Raw genomic sequence first — 22,820 nt, 5'->3', positions numbered from 1 at the left:
GCCCTGCACCTTCCCTCTCTGCACAGCCAGGGAATGTTTGGGGAAACACAACCCCACCTTCCCAAAGGAAGCATTCTCCCTGGAACTGCCCTCCTGGAGGCTCTGGAACTGAACACCCCGGGCTTCTCCTGCCCCAAATTCCAGAGAACAGAGAAGCAGCAGCAGGGGAGGACATTCCTGGCCAAATGCCAGCAATTTACTTCCACTTTTATCTGCAGTTTGTATCAGAGTCCAGCTGAAGCACCAGGAATGCAGGTCCTGGCTGCTGGAGTTCAGTCCTGCTCTGGGTCTGTGTCTGTCTGTCCCAGGCCTGGCTCTGGTTTGAGGGTGAGCTCCCACCATGGAATCACTTCTTCTTCATGTTCTGGAGGTGAGGTGCAGACACTTTCACCTTCCCAGGAATATTTCTTGACAAATCAGTGTCCTAGGAAACATGGGAGAGGAGAATTGAGCACAGCAGGAAAAATCCTTTCTGGAGCACTGGCATCCCTTTCCTTGGCTCTGGCTGGGACAGAGGGGCACAGGACACCTCCAACCTCAGCTCCAACTCCTGCCCCTGCTCCAGGAATTCCCCTTCCAAACCCAGAGTTTTCTTGGAAGATGCTGCTCTTTGTCAGCCACAATGCAGAAACAAAAGGCCCAGTGCTCCCTCTGAGGCTCAGTTCCTCATGGCTCAGCTTTCCCAGAGGAGCTGGGAAGTGCCCAGGGCTGGGAGCAGCTGGGACAGTGGGAGGTGTCCCTGCCATGCAGTGGGGTGGTTTTAAAGATCCTTTCCACCCCAAACCATTGCAGGACTGTGACCTTCCCCAGGAGTACCGACTAAACCCCAAGAGCACCCTGAGTTTTGGCAGCATTTCCTCCCACAGTGGCACTTGTGGCCCTTTTGCTGCTGCTGCCTTGCAGAGCAGCCCTGCAGCAGCCTCACCTTGACACTGCGGAACAGATCCTTCTCTCGTGCACTGGCTTCTTTGGACTGCATGAAATTGTGCAAGGCAATCTTGGCAGCTGCAAAAACAGGGGAGAGTGAAACAGGCTGGAAAAGCAGGCTGGCTTCAGCAGGCAGAGCACAGGGAACGGCTCAGGGCTCTCATACCTTTGCCCTTCTTCTGGGTGCCTGGAGTGAGCTTGACTTTATACCTGCCCAGAGGAAAGGTTCCTGTCAATAAAACAAACTCAGCACCTCCCCTCCCAGGAAGGAGCTGCCACTCACTTGTAGTTGGTCATGGCTGTGTAGGGAGCACAGATGGGGACAGCAAAGAGCAGGATGTCCTCGGGGTGGGGCTGCCCAGTCAGGGAGTCCAGCAGGGCCTCGCTGTCCTGGGACACAAAGAGCTCCACTGGGACCAGCCCTTCCAACCCAAACCATTCCATGGCTCTATGAGCATGGAATTCCCAATTCACTGATCCTGTTTCATCACTAAAATCCCATCCTTTGCTGGATCTTCCCCAGTGGAGTTACAGGATCACCCAAAGCTTCCCCGTTATCCTCCTGCATTAAGGAATCCAAAGGAATTCACTTATTCCCAGCCCTGGGCAACACCCACAGCCTGTAATTACACAAAGTAATTACAGGACAGTTTGAAGCAATTTTGTATGTAAATAAACTTCTAAACTGAAGAAGAACCTGCAGTGCTCACTGTGTCACCCTCCAGCCCAGAGCCACCAAGGCAGGAACCAAGGGCAAACATCCAAGGGACCAGCCCTGGGTTTGTGGAGGATGTGGAGATGAGCAGGGCAGGCAGAAAAGGAGGTCAGTTTTTTAAAATACAGTTAAGGTGGGTTCAAGCAGTGCTGGAGGGTTCCCACATGTCCCAGTCCCAGCAGGAACACAGCCCCCACCTCAGCACTTACAGAACTGAGCATTTCTTTACCTCCAGTCCTGGCTGCTCCTGGTCCTGCTCCTCCTGCACACACAAACAGAGGACAGACACATCAGGGCTGCAGAAACCACAGAGCTGCTTCTTCCTCCCCTGGCCCCAGTAAGTTCTTTAATCAGCAGGCCCCAGAGAGCCCCATTCTCCCTGCAAGGAGAACTGAACTGTTTCACAACCCAGGTAAGAGCAGCACTTTGCTGTGGGTGGGAGGGTGGAGTGTTTCTCTGCAACCTCTAATTTGCCTGGCACACACTGAGCAGGGAGATGAGGCTCAGAGATACCAAACCCACCAACAGGGCTGGGAGCTCAGTTCCAGCCCAGCTGAGGGGGAGGTGCTGGATGAATGGGATCCTTGGGAACCTCTGAGCCCCAGCTCTGGCTGTGCTGGGAACAGGATGAGCACAGGGATTGCTGCAGGGCTTTGGGCTGCTCTGGGAGCCCAGTGGAATCCTCAGCCCTGGCAACAGCCAGAGCTCTGCACAGTGCCCAAAATCTGGGGAGCTGCTCAGCCTCTGAGAGAGCCAGGAGAGCCCAGCAAGGGACAGACAATGGACAGCTGAGGAGAGAGCTGCTCACCTTCCCCTCCTGCTGCCCACCTTCTCACCCTGCTCACCTTCCTTCCCATCCCACTCCTCACCTTCTCCTCCTGCAGCTCATCCAGGACCAGCTCCTGTGCCTCGTGCAGAATTCCTGCTGGGAGGGTCTCCTTGCCCCCTCCGGCTGCACGACGCACAGGTTTGGTTTTCTGCTGTTGCTTCTTTGCTGCCTCTTCTTTTGTCTTCCCCTTCTTCCCTTTTTTCCCTTTGTCCTCCCTGTTGGAGCCTGCAGACTGTGGTGACACAGGTGGTCAGGGCTGGTGGCCAGAGCCACCTCACCCCAGGGAAGGCCCAGCTCCCCCCTCACCCCCAGCAGCTTCATGATGAGCTCCCGGTCCTCCTCGTCCTGGTCCCTGTACTTCTCCTTCATCTTCTTCATTTTACTCTGCAGGAGGAAACACCACCAGCTTCAGAAATGACAACTTTTAGCAGCTCTGCATCCACAGATACTGACCCTTCCCAGTGCCACAAACTCCTTCAGAGCAGTAAGCAAGGGACTGGTTCCAGTGAGCTCTGTGCTAACCCCCACCACCATCACCCTGAAACCACCGGGCACCACCAGGCAGCCGTGGCTGTCTGGGAAATCTGGGATTTCTGTCCTTACTTCCATGCCAAGAGCTCAGCCCAGGGATCCCCCTGTTCCCTGCCCACCTTCTGGCCCCTCTTGATGGGCTGAGGGGCTGGAGCAGCCTTGTGGCTGCTGGGAGCAGCTGCAGCTTGGGCCTCTGGCTCTGTCTCCTTCTGCTTCTCTTCTGACAGCTCCGCGTTCTCAGAGTTCTGCTGCTTCTTTTTCTTCATTTCTCTAAGGAGAACAATTACAACAGCCTCATTTGTTGTGATGAGAGAGGCTGCTGCTCTCCTGACAGCGTTCCCACCCTGCTTCCCTGCCACAGGGAAACAAGCTTCCTCAGAAAAGCCTTCCAGCCCACGAGTAAAGTGCTCCCAGGCAGCATCCCAAAGGACAGGAGCAGGACCTCACCCTGGAGATGCAGGATGGACAATGGGCATGGATCAGCCCAGGATGGGAGTGGCTGCAGATGTGCCTGTGCCAGAACATGGGGAGGGAATGGGGAATTTGCCCAGCAGCTGTGGCTGCCCCTGGATCCCTGGAAGTGTCCAGGCTGGACAGAGCTTGGAGCGGCCTGGATAGTGGAGGTGTCCCTGCCCATGCAGGGGGTGGAATAAAATGGGATTTAAGCTTCCTTCCAACCCAAACCACCCTGGGGTTCCCTGGAACTCCCCCTGGCTCTCACCTCCTCTCCTTGGCAGAGAGGTGCCTCCGGCCCTGGGCCCTGCTGTCACTCTGAGGAGGGAAAGGCAGGTTAGGGCAGGTCCTGCCCAGCAGCTCCCACTGCTCTGGGCACCCATCTGAGCTGGACCTTACCAAGCTGGGCTCTTCCTCTTTGGGGATGATTTTCTGCAGGGATCTGTGGGGAGATGGAAAAGGAGCTCATCAGCAGATGCAGGCAGCTCACCATGGACACACCAACCACAGCACAACCTTGGGCAGCTTGGCTGTAACTTCAGCTCTCTGGGGCTTGGCAATCCCAGCTCTGGTGACTGGAAAAGGCAGGAATGCTGGGATTCACTTCAGAAAACAATCTCAGCTCTCTGCCAGCTCCTCTCACACAGCCTGGGCACTGAGGGAGCCCCATGTGCAGCTCCCCAGGCACACAGCCCCAGGAGCACCCCCCAGTCCCTGCTCCCATGTCAGGGACTCGGAGAGGAGCTCATCCCACCTCCTGCAGCCCTGGCACAGCACAGGCAGCTCAGGGCTCCCAGGTGTTTTCCCTGGAAGGAAAATGAGGCAGCATTTCCATGGCTGAGCATGGAAAGAAGGGATGGACACTCATCCCAGCCTTGTCCTGGCAGTTTTAGGAGACCCTCAGGTGTGCCCAGCTCTGCTTCTCTCACCTCTGGGACTGAAGGTGTGACAGGTCAATTGTGGTGTCTGGATAATCCACCTCTTCCTCCTTCACCTCCCTCTTTGGCTCTGGATGTTCCTCCTCAGATCTCCATCATCCTCCTCAGAGTCAGCCTCTGGAGCAGGAGTGTTCCCTCCTCCCTGCTCCAGCTCAGCAACACCCTCCTCATGGGCACTCTCAGCTGTGGCTTCCACATCCTCTGGAGCTTCCACATCCTCTGGAGCTTCCACATCCTCTGGAGCTTCCTCAGCCTCTGGAGCTTCCTCAGCTTTTTCCTCCTCACTGCTGCTGTCTCCTCCATCTGGGGCACCCAGGGAGGAAAACACAGAACCATCAGCCCAGGACGGTTTGGGCTGGAAGGAAAATTAAATCCCATCTATTCCCACGCCTGCCATGGCAGGGACACCTCCCACTGTCCCAGGCTGCTCCAAGCCCATCCATCCTGGCCTTGGACACTGCCAGGGATCCAGGGGCAGCCACAGCAAAACTGGGAATTCCATCCCAGCCCCTCCCCACCCTCCCAGCCAGGAATCCCATCCCAATATCCATCTCCCTGCTCTCTGCCAGTAGGAAGCCATTCCCCTTGTCCCATCAGTACTCTGGGATAGCTCAGACCCTGAAGGATCCCCCAGCAGCACCACAGCACCAGCCCCTCCCACTGTACCTAAAAGTTCCACCTCCTCAGCCACCAGCTCACTGGCACTGCTGGAAACCGTGTCCAGATCCTCATCCTGGACTTTGACCTTCCTCTCCTCCCGGTGTCTCCAGACACAACTTTCATCCACCTAAAACCAGGAGCCTCTGTGTCATTCTGGTGATGTTCACAGAACACCTCACTCAGCTTTTTCTTCCCTTTTTTAACACTTTTTGCCACCAAGAGGCAAGAAAATGAAACCAGACCCAAGTGTGCCAACCTGAGAAGTCAGGGTGACACACAGAGCTGCACTCCCAGACTCCCTGAACATTTCCAGGCTCCAACCAGAGCTGGGATAACAACCCTGGCAGAGGCAGGAGGGTCCAGAGTCTGTCTGAAATGAATTGTTTGAAATGGGCTGAGTTGGAAATGAGAGCAGAGCCATTATCAGCAAGAAGCCTTTTATGGGATTTGTCCCAATGGGAAAAGAATTAATTGGGAATATACTGATAAACCAGATGCAGAAAATAAGCCTCCTGCAGCTCAAAGCAAATTACAAAAGCCAGCAGGAGCTGCAAAGGAAGAGCTGTACCTTAAACAAGAAGCTGAAGCCCATCATCAGATAGGAAGGTGGAAGGAAATTCTTTTTCCCTGAAAAACAAAGGCAGTGTCTCATGAGGAGGTTCAGCAGCCATGCTTGCAGGATGCACTCCCAAAGTTCATTTTTATTAGAGGCTTTAGGCAACCAAAAAATTACACTGGGGCTTGTTTTATCTCTGGGATGAGAACAGGAGAGCTCAAAAGCAGCTGAGTTAATGAACTTCTGCCCAGGGCTCAGTTGCTGCAGCTGCCTGATACTCAGACTAAGCCATTCCCAACAGATTTCTGGGAGAAGAGTGGGATCTGCTGCCTCTGCAGGACAGCCCAGCCCCTCTGGGAAAACATCCCACTCCCACTGTTCCCCTGTGCCTCACCTCGGATCATGAAGCTCCCAGTAGTGAGATATTCTCCTGTGGGGGCAGTTTTAGAAACCTAAAAGGAAACCAGGATAAACTGTAAAAAATCTCTGTGACAGAAGGCAACATCAGGTGACAACAGCAGCCAGAGAAACATTGGTTCAAGAAGAGCTGAACTCCTGGGAACAGCTCTGCAGGACCCCATATCCAAGGGGCTCCTCCTCTCCTTTGCAGGGAATTTTCCTAAGGGAAGTTCCAATCCAATCACACACTACCAGTGTGTTTTAGGAGTCCTGGATAAGTAACTCAGGAAATAAACTCAGGATATCCTCAGGAGCATTCAGGGAATAAAACCACCACGACTTTGGTGTGATCCCCACACTCTGTGGAAGCAGAAATCTGATCTGCACCCAGCAGCTCCTGTCTGGGCTCACATCCCATCTCCCTGATGCTCCCTGAGTGTTCCAGGCACTGCACAGGGATGCTGTGCCTGGGCAGCTCCTCCTGAAGTGCTCACCTGGCTGTGGGACACCCACCAGGCGCTGGTGACCACGCGCGCGTCCCAGGCAGCACTGTAGCACAGCGCCATGGTCCCGGCCTCCGTCAGCGTCCGCGGGGGAATGGGCTCACCTGGGACAGCCAGCACACCAGTCAATCCAGTCCTGCCCTACCCCAGCCTGGCAGCTCCCCAGGAACCACTGAATGCCAAGGAATCCATCCCATGGCAGCTCCTGTCCCCCCCAGCTACCTGAGGGGTTCTTGATCACGCAGCTGGTGGCTCCGTGCAGATCCGCGTGCACGTAGATGTCCCCTGGGAAACAGGAGATGGGTCAGATCCACTTCCCCAGAGCCAGGGAAGGCTCTAGTGTCAGCTGGAAGTGCCAGGTCTCCCTGCAAGGGGCAGGGTGGGGACACAGAGGCCTTTTAGTCCATCCTTGTCCCAGGGGATTCAGCTCCTCTGCTCCTGAGGAGATGCTCTCGCCCCATGGCACGAGAGGAACTCCCACCACCAAAATTCCCTTTGGTACAAGGCCCAGCTCAAGGACAAAGCAGAGAGACCTTCCCATGTGACTCCTGGACATTCCCAGAAGTGGGAAATTCACACAATCCACAGCTCCCCTCCATGGACTCACCTGGTCTGAGGTAGCGCTTCACGATGAGCTCGTTCTGCTGCTGATCCCTGCCAGCAATGACCAGGTAATTCTCAGAGCTGATGAACCACAGGAACTTCTCAAACCTGCCAAATTCCAGCAAATCCACAGTGTGAGGAACACCTGAACTAACAGCACATTGCACAGGTGGTTTTTGATACCAAACTCAGAATATCCATCTCAGCATCTACCATTTATGGCACTGAAAGTATTTTTAGTTCCATCCACAGGGACACAAAAACAAGGCATGGGACAACTACAGCATCACTGGCAGTGAGGTCTGGAGGAAGCACCATCACCACAGTCCTTCTATTTATTTTTATTTTAATAATTCAGCCATTAGCTGATTAAAACCTTTGAGGTTTTGTGTCATTTGTTTGTTCTTTTTTAAAGCACAGAAGCTCAGAATGGTTTGGGTTGGAAGGGACCCTAAAGATCATCCAGTCCCACTGGACCACACCTCCCACTGTCCCAGGTTGCTCCAAGCCACATCCAGCCTGGCTTTGGACACTTCCAGGGATGTGGCAGTCACAGCTTCTCTGGGCTGCTGTCCCTGGGAACCATTCTGGGATGCTCTGACTTTGAGAAGCATCTTTAAGGAGATTCCACACAAAAAAATCCTAAATAGCTCCAGTCCTAAGCCAGGGAGGATCCACCCTGACACAGGACACAGAGAAGGACAATGGAGCTGTACTTGCCAATAAACCTTCCTGGCTTTCTGGATGGTGGTGACTGTCTGAACTTCCCTCAGGGTTTGCTTTGTCTTCTTCTCAGCTGATTTAAAAGCCTGTTTGAACAGAAAGCACCATCACCATCCAGAAGGAACCACAGAATTCCCAACTGAACTCTGGGAAAGTTGGTGGGAATGGCTCTGGATTGATCACAGAGGAGGCTCCACCCAGCCCTGCTCCTGTGAGACAGCTGCTCTTAAAACTCCACCCTGGAGAGCTGCTCCCTGCAATGCTCAGCTCTTGGACTGGAAGGATTTCCACTGATTTTCCACTCTGAGTCTGCTCTGTCAGTACCTCCACCTGCTCTGAGTATTCCCAATGCTACTGGTGGAAAAGGAGGATCCATCAGGGATCTGCAATCCTCCACTGAGCTCCAAATGCCCAGAATAAAACAGCCCTGGGTGATTGTTCCTCCCTTCCATGTTTTGTTAGGGCTGCTCAGATCAGGTCAGAATTTCCCAATGAGCACTGCCAGGGAGGGATTTTCCTTTTAAATATCTTCTAAAATCCAAGGGAAATAAATACCTTTTCTGCAGCTTCCACTGTCTTCTGAGTTTTCTTTGCAGCGTGTCTTTTGTGATCATAGTACCTGTGAAACACAAGTGTTTGTCCCTGAAATCCCTGCAATCCCTGAAATCCCCTCCTTTATCCCAATTCCTTTTATCCCAGCCTCTGCATTTCACTCCATGGGCAGAACTGGACTCTAAATTCAATCATTGTCACAGCCACAGAACAGCTGCTCTGCACCAGTGAAATTCCCTTCCCAGAGTTCAGTACAAGCTGCTGTTTCAATTTTTAACTCCTATTTTTAACAAGATACCCCAAAATCCTTCCTCCTGCAGTATTATCACCAACAACTGCACACCCAGAGAAATTTCTCCTACAGAAACACACATTTACTGAAAAATCTTACTTTTTAGCATTGGCATAGGCAGACAAATTGAGATCAACATCAACCAATGAGGGTTTGTTTTTCTGAGGTTTCTTCAACTGTTTGGTTTTATTCTTTTTCTTCTTTCCCTTTGGTTCCTCTGTTTCTTCCTTCTCTACATCAGCATCATCCTCCTCCTCTTCCTCTTCAGACAACACATAGGGGTTCCTGAAAACACATGATAACATAAGAGTAAGATAAGGAACTGATTAATTTTTAATCTTTGGTGCAATGTGCTCTTAATTTAATTCTCTCAGAAGTCTGGGAATGGCCCAAGGAGCCTCTAAACCCTTTTCACTGTGCAGACACAGGAAGCCCTGGAATGCTTCAACCCTTTTTTTCTTGGAGTCAGCCAAATTTGGGGGGAAAAAAGAAAACAAAAGAGAAGATAAAGAGCCCAATTTTTCCAATCCAAAGAACTGAGTGAAAACAAGTTTATTCTATAAACTGACATTTCTAAAAGCGAAATGAACTTTGCCACATCCCAGCTTTTATACCAAAACTTCTGGGTATAAAAAAGCCATTTTGGGGTACTTTTTAAATCTCTAAAGCAGCTAAAGCAGTGTGGGATGAGGCACTGAGCAGGCACTCACCTCAGCAGCATGGTGATGTGGTTGGTGTGCAGCTTTAACTCCTTGATGGCCAAGGCCACGGGGTCGCCCTGGGCCTGGGCCTCCCTGACGATGGCGCCGATCTCGCTCCAGTCGATCTGGTTGGCCAGGGCGCTGCGCACCACCTGGATGGCCCTGCCCACCACCTCCAGGTTCATCTCGATCAGCTCCCCCTTCAGCTGGTCAGCTTCCTTGGGGAAAGCAGGAGCTTGCAGCCACTGCAGCTCAACAGCTCAGCAGTGGCTTTTAGAAAAATGGAAGCAGTGGTGAAGAAATCCAAGAATGGATTGAAGTGGTGGCTGTGTGGGGTTGATGTGCCAGAAATGTGAATTCTGTCCCATCTGTTACCCCAGCTGGGGCAGTGCCCCTGATCTCCTGGCACACATTATCTGCTCATGGGCCATCTTTAACCAGCTGGGCAATCATCTTTATCTTCCCACAGCCCATCCTCCCTCCAGGAGATATCTCCTGTTAATGGCCAGTGAGTCCCAGGGCATGACTGATAAAATTCCATCATCCCATGGGAGATGCTCCAGCCAGGGGAGGAGCCAAGCCTTTCCTACCCAGATAAAAACTGACATTTTGGACACCAAGGAACCTTCTTCCCACTGGATTCCAGAGGAAAACCAGACCTTTGCACATCATCCCTGCACCTTCAGAGGAAACTGCACCTTCTCCAGGAGCACTGCTCCAGCTGAACCACATCTGCCCCTGCAGGAGGATGCAGCCACCATTGAATGGGACTGTGCCAACACCCTGACTGACTGACGGGTGTCAGCTTGGATTCTGACTCTGGCAGGGCTGGGATTGTTCTGTGTAATACTGCATTTCTAGTTTAATTTTCCTAGTAAAGAACTGTTATTCCTAATTCCCATCTCTTTGCCTGAGAGCCCCTTAATTTCAAAATTATAATAATTTGGAGGGAGGGTGTTTACATTCTCTATTTCAAAGAGAAGCTTCTGCAAAAGAAGAAAGAAGCTTCTTGGTCCTTCAAACCAAGGCACAGAGAACATCAACTCCTGGAGTGTTCCAGGCCAGGCTGGAGTACCTGGGATAGTGGAAGGTGTCCCTGGGATTGAAGTTCCCTCCCAATAAACCATCCCATGGTGGTGTGATTATGCATTTCTTAAATTAAAACCCAAGATCTCTTACCTGAGCCTGCTGGAGAGCTTCCAGCCTGTGCTCGTGGTCCTTACGGACATTTTCAAGTTTCTTCAATGCTTGTTTTTCCTTTGAAATACAAGATGGCAAAAAAAAATATAAATATAAACCCAAATGGCATCAGGTAATCAGTGCAAGAAGCAAGTGAAGCCTCTGGAAATCTGGGAGCATCCCAGCTGCCCAGGCCTGGATCAGGACACACCTGCTGCAAGGCCTTCAAGTCAATCTTCTGCCCCTCCAGCTTGGAGTAGAACTCGTCTGTGGCCTGCAGGAGAGAATCAGGTGGGAGAATGGCCAGGCTGGCCTGAGCCAGAGCAGCCAGAGGAAGCTCCCTGAAGAGAAAGGGCTGCCAAGCACTAAAAGATGTGACAGAGGCTGAAACAACCTCCAGGAGCTTTCTCCATTTCCCTTCCCATGGGATGAGCCCAGCAGGACACTCAGGGCTGTGTCTCACTGCAGACACAGAAGATAAAAAGTGATGCCAAGCAATGGCTCACCTTGTTTTGGTAAGAAAGGATGGAAAAGAAGCTGCTTTGGTTCAGATTAAATGGTTGCAGAGTCAGATTTGTCTGCCCTGAATTCTTGCTGCTTCACTGGGTCAGCTAAAAAGCACAAAGTCCCAGAATGTCTAAAAATTACTCCTGGTATTCCAGCTGTGCTTAAAGCACAAGATGAGGAAGGTTTGGGGCTGTTTAGATCATCAGATGGGCTTTGGACAAGGGATGGAGGGAAGGACACAGGGAATGGCTTCCCACTGCCACAGGGCAGGGATGGATGGGATTTTGGGATGGAATTCCTGGCTGGGAGGGTGGGGAAGGGCTGAGCTGGAATTCCCAGTTTTGCTGTGGCTGCCCCTGGATCCCTGGCAGTGTCCCAGGCCAGGCTGGACACTGGGGTTGGAGCAGCCTGGGACAGTGGGAGGTGTCCCTGTCATGGCAGGGATGGCACTGGGTGGGATTTGAGTCCCTTCCAGCCCAAAACTGTCTGGGATTCTGTGATCAGTGAAGGAGGTGACAGAAATTCAGGAAGGAGCACAGAATGGGAATTCTGGAGATCAGGTCAGGAACAAGAGGCAATTACTGACTCCAGATGTTAATGAGTCGAGGACCAGAAAGGCCAGTGCCCAAGGAAACACTGAATAAGAGGCCTGAGGCTTTCAGAGCAAGTGTAAATGTGATGCCTGTCACAACTCTTAACTCCAGAGACAACTCAGATCCCAGAACAGAACACTTGGGATCCTCTGGCTGGAAACTTCCACCTCCCTCACAGGTTCCACTCTGAGCTCAGGAGCCAGCACTGCCCAGCTGGAGCCTCAGAGTCCTGTGTGAGCTGCCTTCTTCTCATCAAACATTCATCCACAAAATGAATCATCCCTTCCAAGGTCTCTGCTTTCATTAACAATCCCTGCACTCTGTTTTAATTACTCTCTGTAGCAGCAGTCAATTCAAGCACTTAAGTACAGCATCAGCAAAAGCACTGTACCTTATTGAATGAGTCAAATTCCAAGTAGGGACATTTTGAATGTTGAGAAAACAAGAAAGGATGAAATTCCTCATATCTGTAAAATACACATTTGATATTATCACCTGAAAACTAATTTCTGTTATGTAGACTAGCAGAAAGAAAGGGAAGAAATACTTCAAATATTTACGTGTAGATATCTTCTGCTGGTTTATCTGGCTCCAGACTTGGCTTTTTCTCCCTTTTCTGGATAACATAACCCTGAAAGAATACAAAAACATCATTTGTCTCTGGAAAGGTTCAGGTATCAGCAATAAATAATTCCAGCAGGGAACCTTGTGCCTGATCCACTGGCTTGCCTTGATTCCAGTTTCTTGAGGAAAAAGAAGTGAACTTCTTCCAACCCTCAGGACATCCCATAAATGCAGAGTTTATGTGCAGAGTTTATTACAGAACCTTTTAAAACCCAAGTGCAAATCTCCCAGGATTTACACAATCTGCCTGTGCATTATTTAACTGCTGCCCAGCCCATGGAAAGAAGCAATTTTTATTCCACATCAGCACCTGACACCCAGGAATAAAATCCACAGCTGGGAACAGCAGGAACTGCAGATCCTGAGGAATTCCTGCTTGCCAGTTTATTTATTCCTGCTTGCCCTCTGCAATCCCAAATAACTGATAACCCACCCCAGACCCACCTTTCCACTGAAGTTGTCAGTGAGGGCCATGTACTCCTCTGCTTTCTCCAGAGCTGAGAGAACCTTTTCAAGGTTTTCTGAAGAGAAAACAGCAGAAATATTTCATCTCTGATGCTTCAGTCCAGCAGTTATTGTTCATTTTAAACAGGAGTCTAAGTTTACATCTGGGAAATTTCTAATATCAAAGTCTACTTAGATGTTTTTAGCACATAATTATTCAAGTTTCAGGAGAAAAAAAGGACCCTAAAAATACCAGCACTTTATGGAACTAAAACTGCAGAGGCAAAGCATAAACCAGAAGCTGTGAGAAGTTATTTTTTACAGCACCATAATGCAGTAGGAAGGAAAAAATCCTCTGGATTTTATATGGTAAATATAAAATACACGAGGAAAATAAAACTGCAGGAAAATATTTTCTAATTTTATTACCCAAATCTTTAATTTCCCAGTAAATGTAATGCTACTTTACCAAATCCCCAATCTTTGTTACAAATAAAGACTTAGATGTTAATTCTTCTTGTCAAACATCCTTTGCACAACCAGAACTCACCTCATGGGTGAGGTGGTGTCTCACTATAAAACCATTTACACTGCAGAAACAATCTGATATTTTATCTCCAATTTATGCACAAATCCAGAGTATTAATATCAACAAAGCTGGTCCCCAAGCTAAAAACATTAAAAATAAAACCATATGGTCAGAACCACAGGTTTACTCGTCTCTTTGGAAAAAAAAAAAAAAAAAAAAAAAAAAAAAAAAAAAAAAAAAAAAACTACACAGACATAAAAATCCCCTATTTGTGGCCCAGCCTTTAAAATATTCCACCTTTATTTTCCAGACGTTGATCTATTTTGACAGTTCCAGAAAATCCAGCTTCTATAAGACAGTGCTCAATGAGAGTGGCCCCATAAGCTGTTTAAAAGAAAGAAATAAAGAAGGGTCATCTGTAGAAAATATTCACAGTTTGCATTAAAATAACAAATCTGGACACAAGAGTGTGAGAAGTGCCAAAAATCAGGGAAGGAGCAGGAGGGATGGGTGGGTAAAGAGGAGGGGGGAGAAACAGCCAAAATTCCCAGAAAAGGAAAAATTGTGGGGATTTTAGAGTGGAGCAACTGTGCCTGGTAATTGGATCAGTAACACCACGTGAGGCCAAGGTTTCCTACAGGACAGGATCAAAAATACCAAATTCCAGCATGGACACAGCAGAACTGGGATCAGTGGGGGACAATAATTAGCAACTATACAGTAATAATATTATTATGTAGCAATAAACAATTATTTAGATCAGGACAGAGAAAGAGAGAGAAAATTGTGGTGAAAAAGAGAATCAAGAAATGGGGAAATTTAGGTGTGATTTGAGCTGTTCAGGAAATTTTCTGCTTGAGCAGTGTTGCCATGTCAGGAGGAAAACCAAACTTGTTCTCACCAAGTCACACAAGATAAACTTGGTTCTGTGCTCAGAAAAGCCTGACTTTGCACTTACAGCTCCTGTTTGTACCAGGATGGTGCAAAATGCCCCAAGCCAGATTCCAGCAGAGCCACTGCCAGGTCTCATCTCTGCTGCACCAGGCAGGCAGCTCTGTGCACATTGTGCCTTGGAATCAATAAATCCCTGTTTTCCAGCCTGGGACAGTGGAAGGTGTCCTTGCCCAAGGAATGAGATGAGCTTTAAGCTCCCCTCCAATCCAAATCACTCCAGGATTCTGTGATAAATTATTCAAATTTTCCAGCAAGACAGAGCACAGATTGAGTGACCTCATTTCCCCAGTTACTCACGGAGGAGGGGGTTCAGAACCCTCTTCAGCTGCTCCCCTTTGGGTGCATTGGATATGATTTCAGTTAACCTGCAGAGAAAATGGAGAGCTGCAATTCCAAAGAATGTTTTAAAACAACACTGCATTGCTTCTAAGCTACAAACATTTCCAGCCCTAAAAAATGAAACTAAAAATGGCCTGTAATATGTGAGGAACTACCCACAGCTCTGACAAATTTGGGTTTATCCCAATAAAACAGAATTCCCAGAGAAGCTGTGGCTTAATAAATACACCATTAATGAGCTCTGAAATTGAAATTACCTGTCCAGGGTTGGCAGAGGCACAGGAGCCTTTGCACTATCCATGATAAATAGATAATTAATGAGCTCTGAAATTGAAATTACCTGTCCAGGGTTGGCAGAGGCACAGTAGGCTTTGCACTGTCCTCAGTAAATACATCGTTTATGAGCTCTGAAATTGAAATTACCTGTCCAAAGCTGGCAGAAGAACAAGAGCTTTACTGTCCATGAAAAACAGATAATTTATGAGCTCTGAAATTGGAATTATCTGTCCAGGGCTGGCAGTGTCACAGGAACTTTGGCACTGTCCTCAATAAATACATTGTTTATGAGCTCTGAAATTGAAACTACCTGTCCAAGACTGGCAGAAGCACAGGAACTTTGGCACTGTCCATGATAAATAGATAATGAATGAGCTCTGAAATTGGAATTACCTGTCCAGGGTTGGCAGAGGCACAGGAACTTTGGCACTGTCCACCGGGTACCGCTCCCGCACGGCAAACCGGACGTCGTCGGCCTCGTCCGTGCGGAACCTCAGGATGTTCAGGATCAGGTACTCGTGGTCAGTGAGGACAATGTTCCCCTGGGAGCACAGGGCAGACACTGATTTTAGGAAAAGTTAAGATTTTAGCTAAAATTGAAGCAGATAGATATACAGGCCTTGCTGGAAATAATTGTTAGTGTTAGTTAAAAGAAGCTGGACTTGAGATAGTTCCCTCAGATTTAATTACTTGTCACTTTATGTTTGCTCAGCTGGGTTTGAAATGAGAAAAGGAGAAACTGATAAATAGATCTGAAGGAACACAGACAACTGGAAATCTTTTACATCTCAAAACCAATTCAAAAGTCACAGAGGGAAGAAACTGGAGTTCTCCCAGAGATCATTTGTGTTGTCATCCATGGGAGGGGTTGAAAGTTCAGGGCGAGGAAGACTCACTTACTTCTTCTTTTCACAATTACTTCCCATAAAAAAAACTAGAGACCCAATTAAGAGAGCAAACCACTCATGCTTAATTACCATTCGAGCTAATTACCATAGGAAGAGGGGAATGGGAGGTGCTGGTGTTATGAATATGTAAACACTCAAAACTTCTGTCAATAAATAGACTTGCAACAGCAGTGGGAGTTTTGCACCACTTTATCAGTGGTTTGTCTCAGTCTCTTCTGCCTTCACTCAGAGCCAGAATTAAAAAAGAAACAGGTTTTTTTCCACTTCTCTCCAAGGAAATATTTCCCCGAAGCAGCTGGGGGAGGGACTGAACGAATCTGTTTCCTAGAGGGACCCCATTCAGAGGTTTTCTCCCTAAATTTGCCCTAAACCTAAATACACAATTGGTGCCCAACGTGGGGCTGGAGAAAGTGGAAAAAAAAACAGTTCTGCTTGCATTTTGTTGTACTTACTCTGTATTGGGGTGAGCAGTCAGTAGCCATGTTGCTTGAATTCATATCTCTTGGGGTGGAGGCGTTCATGTGTCTTGGGTCCCTAGACTTTTTTGAGGTTTTAATACCTTCCTGCTCCCTAGGCTTATTTTCTTATAATAGCTCCGGTAGTGTCCCTAACACATAGTTTCTACAGTAGAGGGGCATGGATTAGAACAGCTATTGTGCTGGGCTGGGTGATAACGATTTATAGGAAGTTACTAAAGGACACTGTCCTAGATTACAATGTAAAGATGTGCCCAAAAGTCTGTATTCTGTCACCATCTGTTAAACCAGGTGGGGCAGTGATTTTTATCTCTGTGAGAGATATCTTCTGTTAATGGGCAATCTGTTAAAAACCAGGTGGGGCAGTGTTCTTTATCTTTCCTCATCCTCCCTCCAGGAGATATCTCCTGTTAATGGGCCATGTGTTAAAACCAGGGGGGACAGTGTTCTTTATCTTTTTCACAGCCCATCCTCCCTCCATGAGACATCTCCTTTTAATGGCCATTGAGTCCCAGGGCATGACTAATAAAATTCCATCATCCCACTGGGAGATGCTCCACCCAGGGGGAGGAGCCAAGCCTTTCCTACCCAGATAAAAACTGAGATTTGGACATCAGAGCACCCTTTTCCCACCGGATTCCAGAGGACAAGAGCTACCAGACCCTTCTACAGGATCACTGCTTCAACAAGACCACTTCATCTGGACTGCTGCCACCCCCTCAACTAGCAAGGTGTCAGGCTGTATTCTGACTCTGTCAGTGCTTTTCTTTTGTACTATTGCGCGTATTTTATTTTTCTCTTTTCTTGCTATTAAGCTGTGTCTGTGCCCTGGAGTGCCCCCAGGTGCTGCTCCCAGAGCCCTGCAGCACTCACCCTGTCGTAGAGCTCCAGGATGAGGTGGTAGGCGGCCTGCTCGCTGCCGAACTGCAGGTCCACGATGCGGTCGATGCCCAGCTGCCGCACGCTCACCAGGCGCCGCGTCCGCAGGTGCTTCCGGCACTGCACGACAGGCTCAAGTTGGAGCTGCTGCACTTTGCAAATCACTGCTGCTTTAGTGCAGGAATCTAAATCTCCATAGACTGTCAGCTACTGCTCTCCTGTTTTGTTCAGAAAAAAAAGTTTCTCTCTAGGCCTGACTCTCAGGTTGTGAAAAATGTAAACAAGAGTGAATTAATTATGAGGGCAAACTTGGAGTAAATGACTTCATTACCTTAAGCTGTAATTGGAAAATTAATCTCTGATATGCAAATAGACCAAGCTTGGATCTGTCTGAAAAACTCGTAATTGTTGTCCCTGGGTTTAGTCTCTGCAAGACTCCTGCAGTTCCCTTTGATGGTATTTCAATAATTACCAACCTTTATTCTTTAACTCAGTCTACCCTCTGTTCTAGGTAGCCTGTCCAAGCATCAGAGGGGTGGGAAAAATGTCTGGGAAACATCTGAAAACATCTGGGAATGGCCTGGCTTATAGAGCCCTCCTGTGGCACCAAGCACTTCCTATTTAACTCAAATATCACAAAAGTCTTGGTGCTCACCAAAGCAACACCTTCATTTCCATAATTATAAATATAATTGAGCCAAATTCTTAACATTAAGACAATTTTCCATGTTGTTTGCTTGTTGGAGCAGCTGGTTCCAATTCTAAGAGTTTCTTTTGTAAAGAGAACTGGGATTTTCCCTGCATCCATCTCTGCTGTGGAAAGTCACCCCAGAGAATCTCTGCTGAGACATTTCTGGCTGCACCCAGAGGATAAACAGATCCATGGGAGCCATCCCAGGCTGGATCTCCATGGATCTACCCATGGATCCACCTGCAGGAGCCCAGCCTGAGAGCCTGGAGCAAGGCCTGAATCCCCAGAGCTCAGCAGGTTGAACAGAGGACTCTGTAGCACTGGGTGCTGCATCCAGCAAATAAAAATTCCAACAATCCAACTGAGGCGACAAGGATTTTGCTGGAGCAACATTCCAGAAGGTCTGGGAGGTCCAGAAGACATCCAGGGCATCAGCACTAGTTCTTTATAAATTTAAATATTCACTGTTTCAGGCACTGAACATGAGTGATGTGACCCCAAGCCCCCATCTGCTCTTCCCTTGTCTTCAGCCACCTGCTGGATCAGGATTCACTGCGATAATCCTTCCCTATTTTCTTGCCTCTAAGGACACAACACAAACATTCCTTCCTGATATCCAGACACTTTATTAAAAAGCAAAGTCTGGTGAGTTTTACCTTCATGGCAAAGCTGGATGGCATCATGTTCTTTGGCCACTCAAACTCCGTCAGGTGGATCCGTATCCCAGATTCCAGCAGCAGCGTGGCCTTGCAGTCCGGCCTGTGGACAAAACAAATCTTAAAAATCTAGTTTTAATTGCAGATAATTTTAAAAATCTAGTTTTCAAACAGCATTCCTAAAGAATTTTTAAATAAAGATACTTAAAGCTCTTACTTTTGCAGGCGAATGAGATATGTCTTGTTATCCACATCATAAACGTTGTTCACTCTCATTCCCAACAAGCTGCCAAAAGGAAAACAAGGAATGCTTTGGAGAATCCAAAACACAACTGGCTGGAAAAATCCCAGTGGCAATTAAAGCACACAAAAAGGCAAGTTATGATAAATGACCAAGTTATATAAATGACCAAGGAATAACCAAAAGGGCAGCAAAGGAAGAGTAATGGAATGAGCTGGAAGCAACAGCCATGGAGAGTTGGAGAAACTGCTCTTAAGACACAGCAATTAAGAGAGGGAGAAAATTAGATGAAGGAATTTATACAAATGGAAAAAATATAGGAAGCTCCCAGTTCCTGCCTGTGCTCCTATTTGTGGCAGGGATGCAAAATATACTAGTTATACTGGAGCTCCTTGGCCAGCACCAGTAATCCCAGTATGGGCACTGAACTGGCCTGGGGTGTCAGTCACTCCCTTCAGAGTGGGGCTGGACATGCAGAGTGCCCTGCACACCAGGAATGTGGCAGAGGCCCACAGGGATGGGAGGAGCTCTCCCAGGGAAAATACTATAATTATAGGAGTTGATAGATGGGATATATGGGATTATGGGAGTTAAATATGAAAATATTGGAGCTGTTCACACGGAGAGGAGAAGGATCCAGGGAGAGCTCAGAGCCCCTGCCAGGGGCTAAAGGGGCTCCAGGAGAGCTGGAGAGGGACTGGGGACAAGGGATGGAGGGACAGACACAGGGAATGTGCCAGAGAGCAGGGATGGATGGGATATTGGGAATTAGGAATTCCCGGCTGGGAGGGAGGTGAGGCCCTGGCACAGGGTGCCCAGATAAGCTGCGGGTCCCTGGGAGTGTCCAAGGCCAGGCTGGACATTGGGGTTGGAGCAGCCTGGGACAGTGGGAGGTGTCCCTGCCATGGCACTGGGTGGGATGGGATGGCAGAGGGTCTGAGGGGCAGAGCGGGACCGGGCAGAACTGTGAGAGCAGGACACGATGGAGGAGCAGAGTCCTCAGAGCTGAGACTACGGCGGGGCGGGGAAACCGGGCCAGGACCAGGCCAGGAGGAGGAGCGGGGACAGAACCAGAACCAGAACCAGGGCCAGGACCCAGGGCTGAACCAGGACCCACCGGGCCGGGCCCCGCTCCCCGAGGCCGCACGGGCCGGGAGTGCCGCTACCTTGCCGCAGCTCGGCGAGCACCGCGCGGATGTCCACGGTGCTGAAGCGGGACTTCATGGCGCCGGCGCCGCCAGCCGAGACCCACAGGGATCCCGGCCCGCGGCCTCTCCGTAATCCCGGCTCCGGCTCCCTCACAGCTCCCGGCGCTCCGCGGCCGCCGCGCGCCTGCGCCCACAGGCGCTACGGGTCGCGCCCGGCGCCAATCCCCGCCGTTCCGCGGCCGCGCGTGGCCCGAGCCGCGCCGGGGCGGTGCCGCGTTCCACCGGCAGGAGGCGCTGCGAGCGCGGGGGCGCTGAGGGGGCGGGCGGCGAGCGGGGCCCGGCCGTGACAGAAAAGGGGCCGGGGGTGACAAAAAATACTCCGGGTGACAAAAAAAAGAGTCCAAAGGTGCTCGGGAGAGAGCGGTAAGAAGGTGGAAGAAAGGGGAAAGGGGGACAAAAAGGCGCGCGAGAGCGTCCCGTATGTGGTAAAAGGATCGCGCGGGTGTGGGGGGCAGGAAAGGGGCCCGTGTGTGTCCGTGTCGGGCAAGCAAAGGGATCCCGCGAGACCCCCTTCAGCCGAATTATTTAATAACACATAATAATAACGTAAATAATACACGTTAACATGTCTTATTTGAGGGCGGGTTGGTGTTGGAGATGTGTTTGTGGGTGAGCGGTGCGCGGTGCGGTGCGGTGTTTGTGCAGTAGGAGGCGGTGTCGGTGCGGTTGTGTTTTGGGGTAAAAGGAGTTTGTGGGGTGTCGGGGGTTGGTTTGTGGTGGGTTGTGTAAAAGGGGAGCAAAGGAACGGACAGAGAATTTTGCGTGAGGACATGGAGGGGTCAGCAGCTTGAGGGAGGGGACATGGAGGAGTTGAAGGGATGGTGAGTGTGAGGGGACAGGGGGCTGAGGGGACACGGAGGGTGTGATAAGAGCAGCTCAGGCTTGATAAGCGACAGGAAGGCGCAGTGAGGAATTGGTGTCGGTGCAGCCCCGGCCGGCGTGAGGCGGCTTTGAGCAGATGAAGCTTGATCGGGAGGAAAAAAGCAGAAGAATCGGGGAGGCGTTGGAGCAGTGTGTGTGCAGGTGTGTTATTGGAGGGCGGGTCGGTGTCGGAGATGTTTGTGGGCGAGTTGAGCGGCGGTGGGTGCGGTGCGGTGTTTGTGCAGTAGGAGGCGGTGTTGTTGGGGTTGTGTTTTGGGGTAAAAGGGTGTTTTTGGGGCGTCGGGGTTCGGTTTTGGGTGGGGCTGTGCAAAAGGGGAGCCCGCGTGTCTCTGTGTTGCCCAGGCTACGCTGGCGTGGCTATTCACAGGCGCGATCCCGCTACTGACCGCCACGGGAGCTTTGACCTGCTCCGTCTCCGACCTGGGCCGGTTCACCCCTCCTTAGTCAACCTGGTGTCCCGCAGCTCCCCGCGGGTCACCATATTGATGGCGGCCTTAGCTTGGACGCCCGCTCGGCACAGCGCACGGCAGCCCAGAACTCCTGGGCTCAAGCGATCCGTCGGGCTCAGCCTCCCCGGCAGCTGGGACTACAGGCGCGCGCCACCGCGCCCGGCGCTCCGAACCCGCTCCGCCGCAGAGCCGCTTGTGCGCGGCCGCCCCGCTCCGCCCCGGGCCCGCCTCCCGCCGCCCCTGATTCGCCTCCCCGTCCTCCTCCTGCCGCTCCTGGTCCTCCTCCTTTGCCCTGCTCCTCCTCCTTCTCCTCCTCTTCCACTCTTTCCTTCTCCTCGTCTTCTTCCTCCTTCTTCTCGTCCTCCAGTTTCTCCTTAATTCTCCTTCTCCATTTCCTTCTTCTTCCTCCTCCTTGTTCTTCTCCTTCATTCCTTTTATCCTTTTCCCTCTTCTCCTCCCTTCCCCTTTCCTCTTTTCCCTTCCAACTCCTCCTTCCCCTCCCTCTCCTCCTTTCTCCTTTCCCTTCCTCCTTTTCTTTCCCAATTCCCCTTCCTATTCCCCTTCTCCCTCCTCCTTTTTCTTATCCAAATTCTCCTTCCTCTCCTTCCCCTTTCTCCTTTCCCCTTTGCTGCGTTCACCTTCTTCCCCATTTTCCCTTACCCCTTCCCCTTCTTCTTCCCATTCTGTTTCCCTTTTCCCTTCCCCGTTCTCTTTCCCCTTTTCCCCTTCTCCTTCCCATTCTCTTTCCCTTTCCCCTTCTCCCTCCCTTCCTATTTTCCCTTTCCCTCCATCCCCGTCCTACCCCAGCACACACTTCAGTTTGTTCTTCTTTCCAGGACAAGGAAAGAGCTCCCTCTCCCCATCCTTAGCACAAACCCAAACTCTTCACTTCTTACACAATTTGGGCATCGCTACCAGAGATTCACAGTGGGATTGGAGCACCGTATCCACACTGAACTTCCACCAGCCCAACAACTGCAGCCCAAAATCCCAACCTCAGCCTTCCCAGCGCTCGGATCCCACCCACAGACCACCAGAGCAGCTCTTGTGCACACTCCCTGACATCCGTCCTGTGCGAGCCCTGCCTGGCCACACAGTGGCAGTGGGGAACTGAGGCAATGTCCTTGAGCTCCCTCTGGTTTATGTTTCGAAACGCTTGGATAGGCAGGAATGGTTTTTGAGGATGTTTAAGCTGCTGAGAAGCCCGAACCCCTCATTTGGAGCCGGAGGAGGCGCACCCTGAGGCTGTTTCCATTTCAAGCGCGGCACAGCCTGGAGCTGTCTGCGGGACAGCTCCGCACCGAGCAGATCAGGGATGTCCTGCGTTGAAAAACTCCTCGGAGAGCAAAGCTTCCCGCTCTGGCAGCGTGTTCCTGAGAGTGCAAAGCTCAGAGCCGGGGACACAGTGAGCTGTGACAGCAAAGAGCGGAGCAGAGTCATGAGAGGCAGCGTTGGAGGGAGGGCTGGGACTGACTCGCAGGGAAATCCCGCACACGAACCCGGCATTTCCCAGTTTAACAATCACATCTGCTGGGATCCCAGTCCCAACACATCCCACCAAAACCTGAGCACGCCTGCGTGGGCGCGGCAGGCGCGGCATCTC

At 50.4% G+C, this 22,820-nt stretch overlaps 1 protein-coding gene across 1 annotated transcript; it reads right to left on the bottom strand.

Moving 5' to 3' along the window:
- Nucleotides 1-167: 167 nt before the first annotated feature.
- Nucleotides 168-20,025, bottom strand: NEMF (nuclear export mediator factor). Its single transcript, XM_056492184.1, is given in 34 exon segments — nt 168-424; nt 926-1,005; nt 1,094-1,137; nt 1,211-1,317; nt 1,872-1,904; nt 2,512-2,703; nt 2,778-2,855; nt 3,122-3,272; nt 3,724-3,773; nt 3,855-3,897; nt 4,385-4,481; nt 4,484-4,696; nt 5,060-5,180; nt 5,622-5,680; nt 6,004-6,061; nt 6,503-6,615; nt 6,734-6,796; nt 7,119-7,222; nt 7,835-7,923; nt 8,393-8,456; nt 8,781-8,966; nt 9,392-9,600; nt 10,562-10,639; nt 10,773-10,835; nt 12,053-12,128; nt 12,222-12,292; nt 12,730-12,806; nt 13,556-13,642; nt 14,510-14,577; nt 15,221-15,369; nt 17,085-17,210; nt 18,438-18,540; nt 18,655-18,725; nt 19,846-20,025. Coding segments are annotated over 34 exon segments (3,258 nt in total). The 5' UTR covers nt 19,903-20,025; the 3' UTR covers nt 168-346.
- Nucleotides 20,026-22,820: the final 2,795 nt, after the last annotated feature.

This window comes from Oenanthe melanoleuca, chromosome 5, assembly GCF_029582105.1.
Source record: "Oenanthe melanoleuca isolate GR-GAL-2019-014 chromosome 5, OMel1.0, whole genome shotgun sequence".
Lineage (NCBI taxonomy): Eukaryota > Metazoa > Chordata > Aves > Passeriformes > Muscicapidae > Oenanthe > Oenanthe melanoleuca.
The sequence above is the reverse complement of the archived record's forward strand: the minus strand, read 5'-3'. Positions and strand labels throughout refer to the sequence as shown.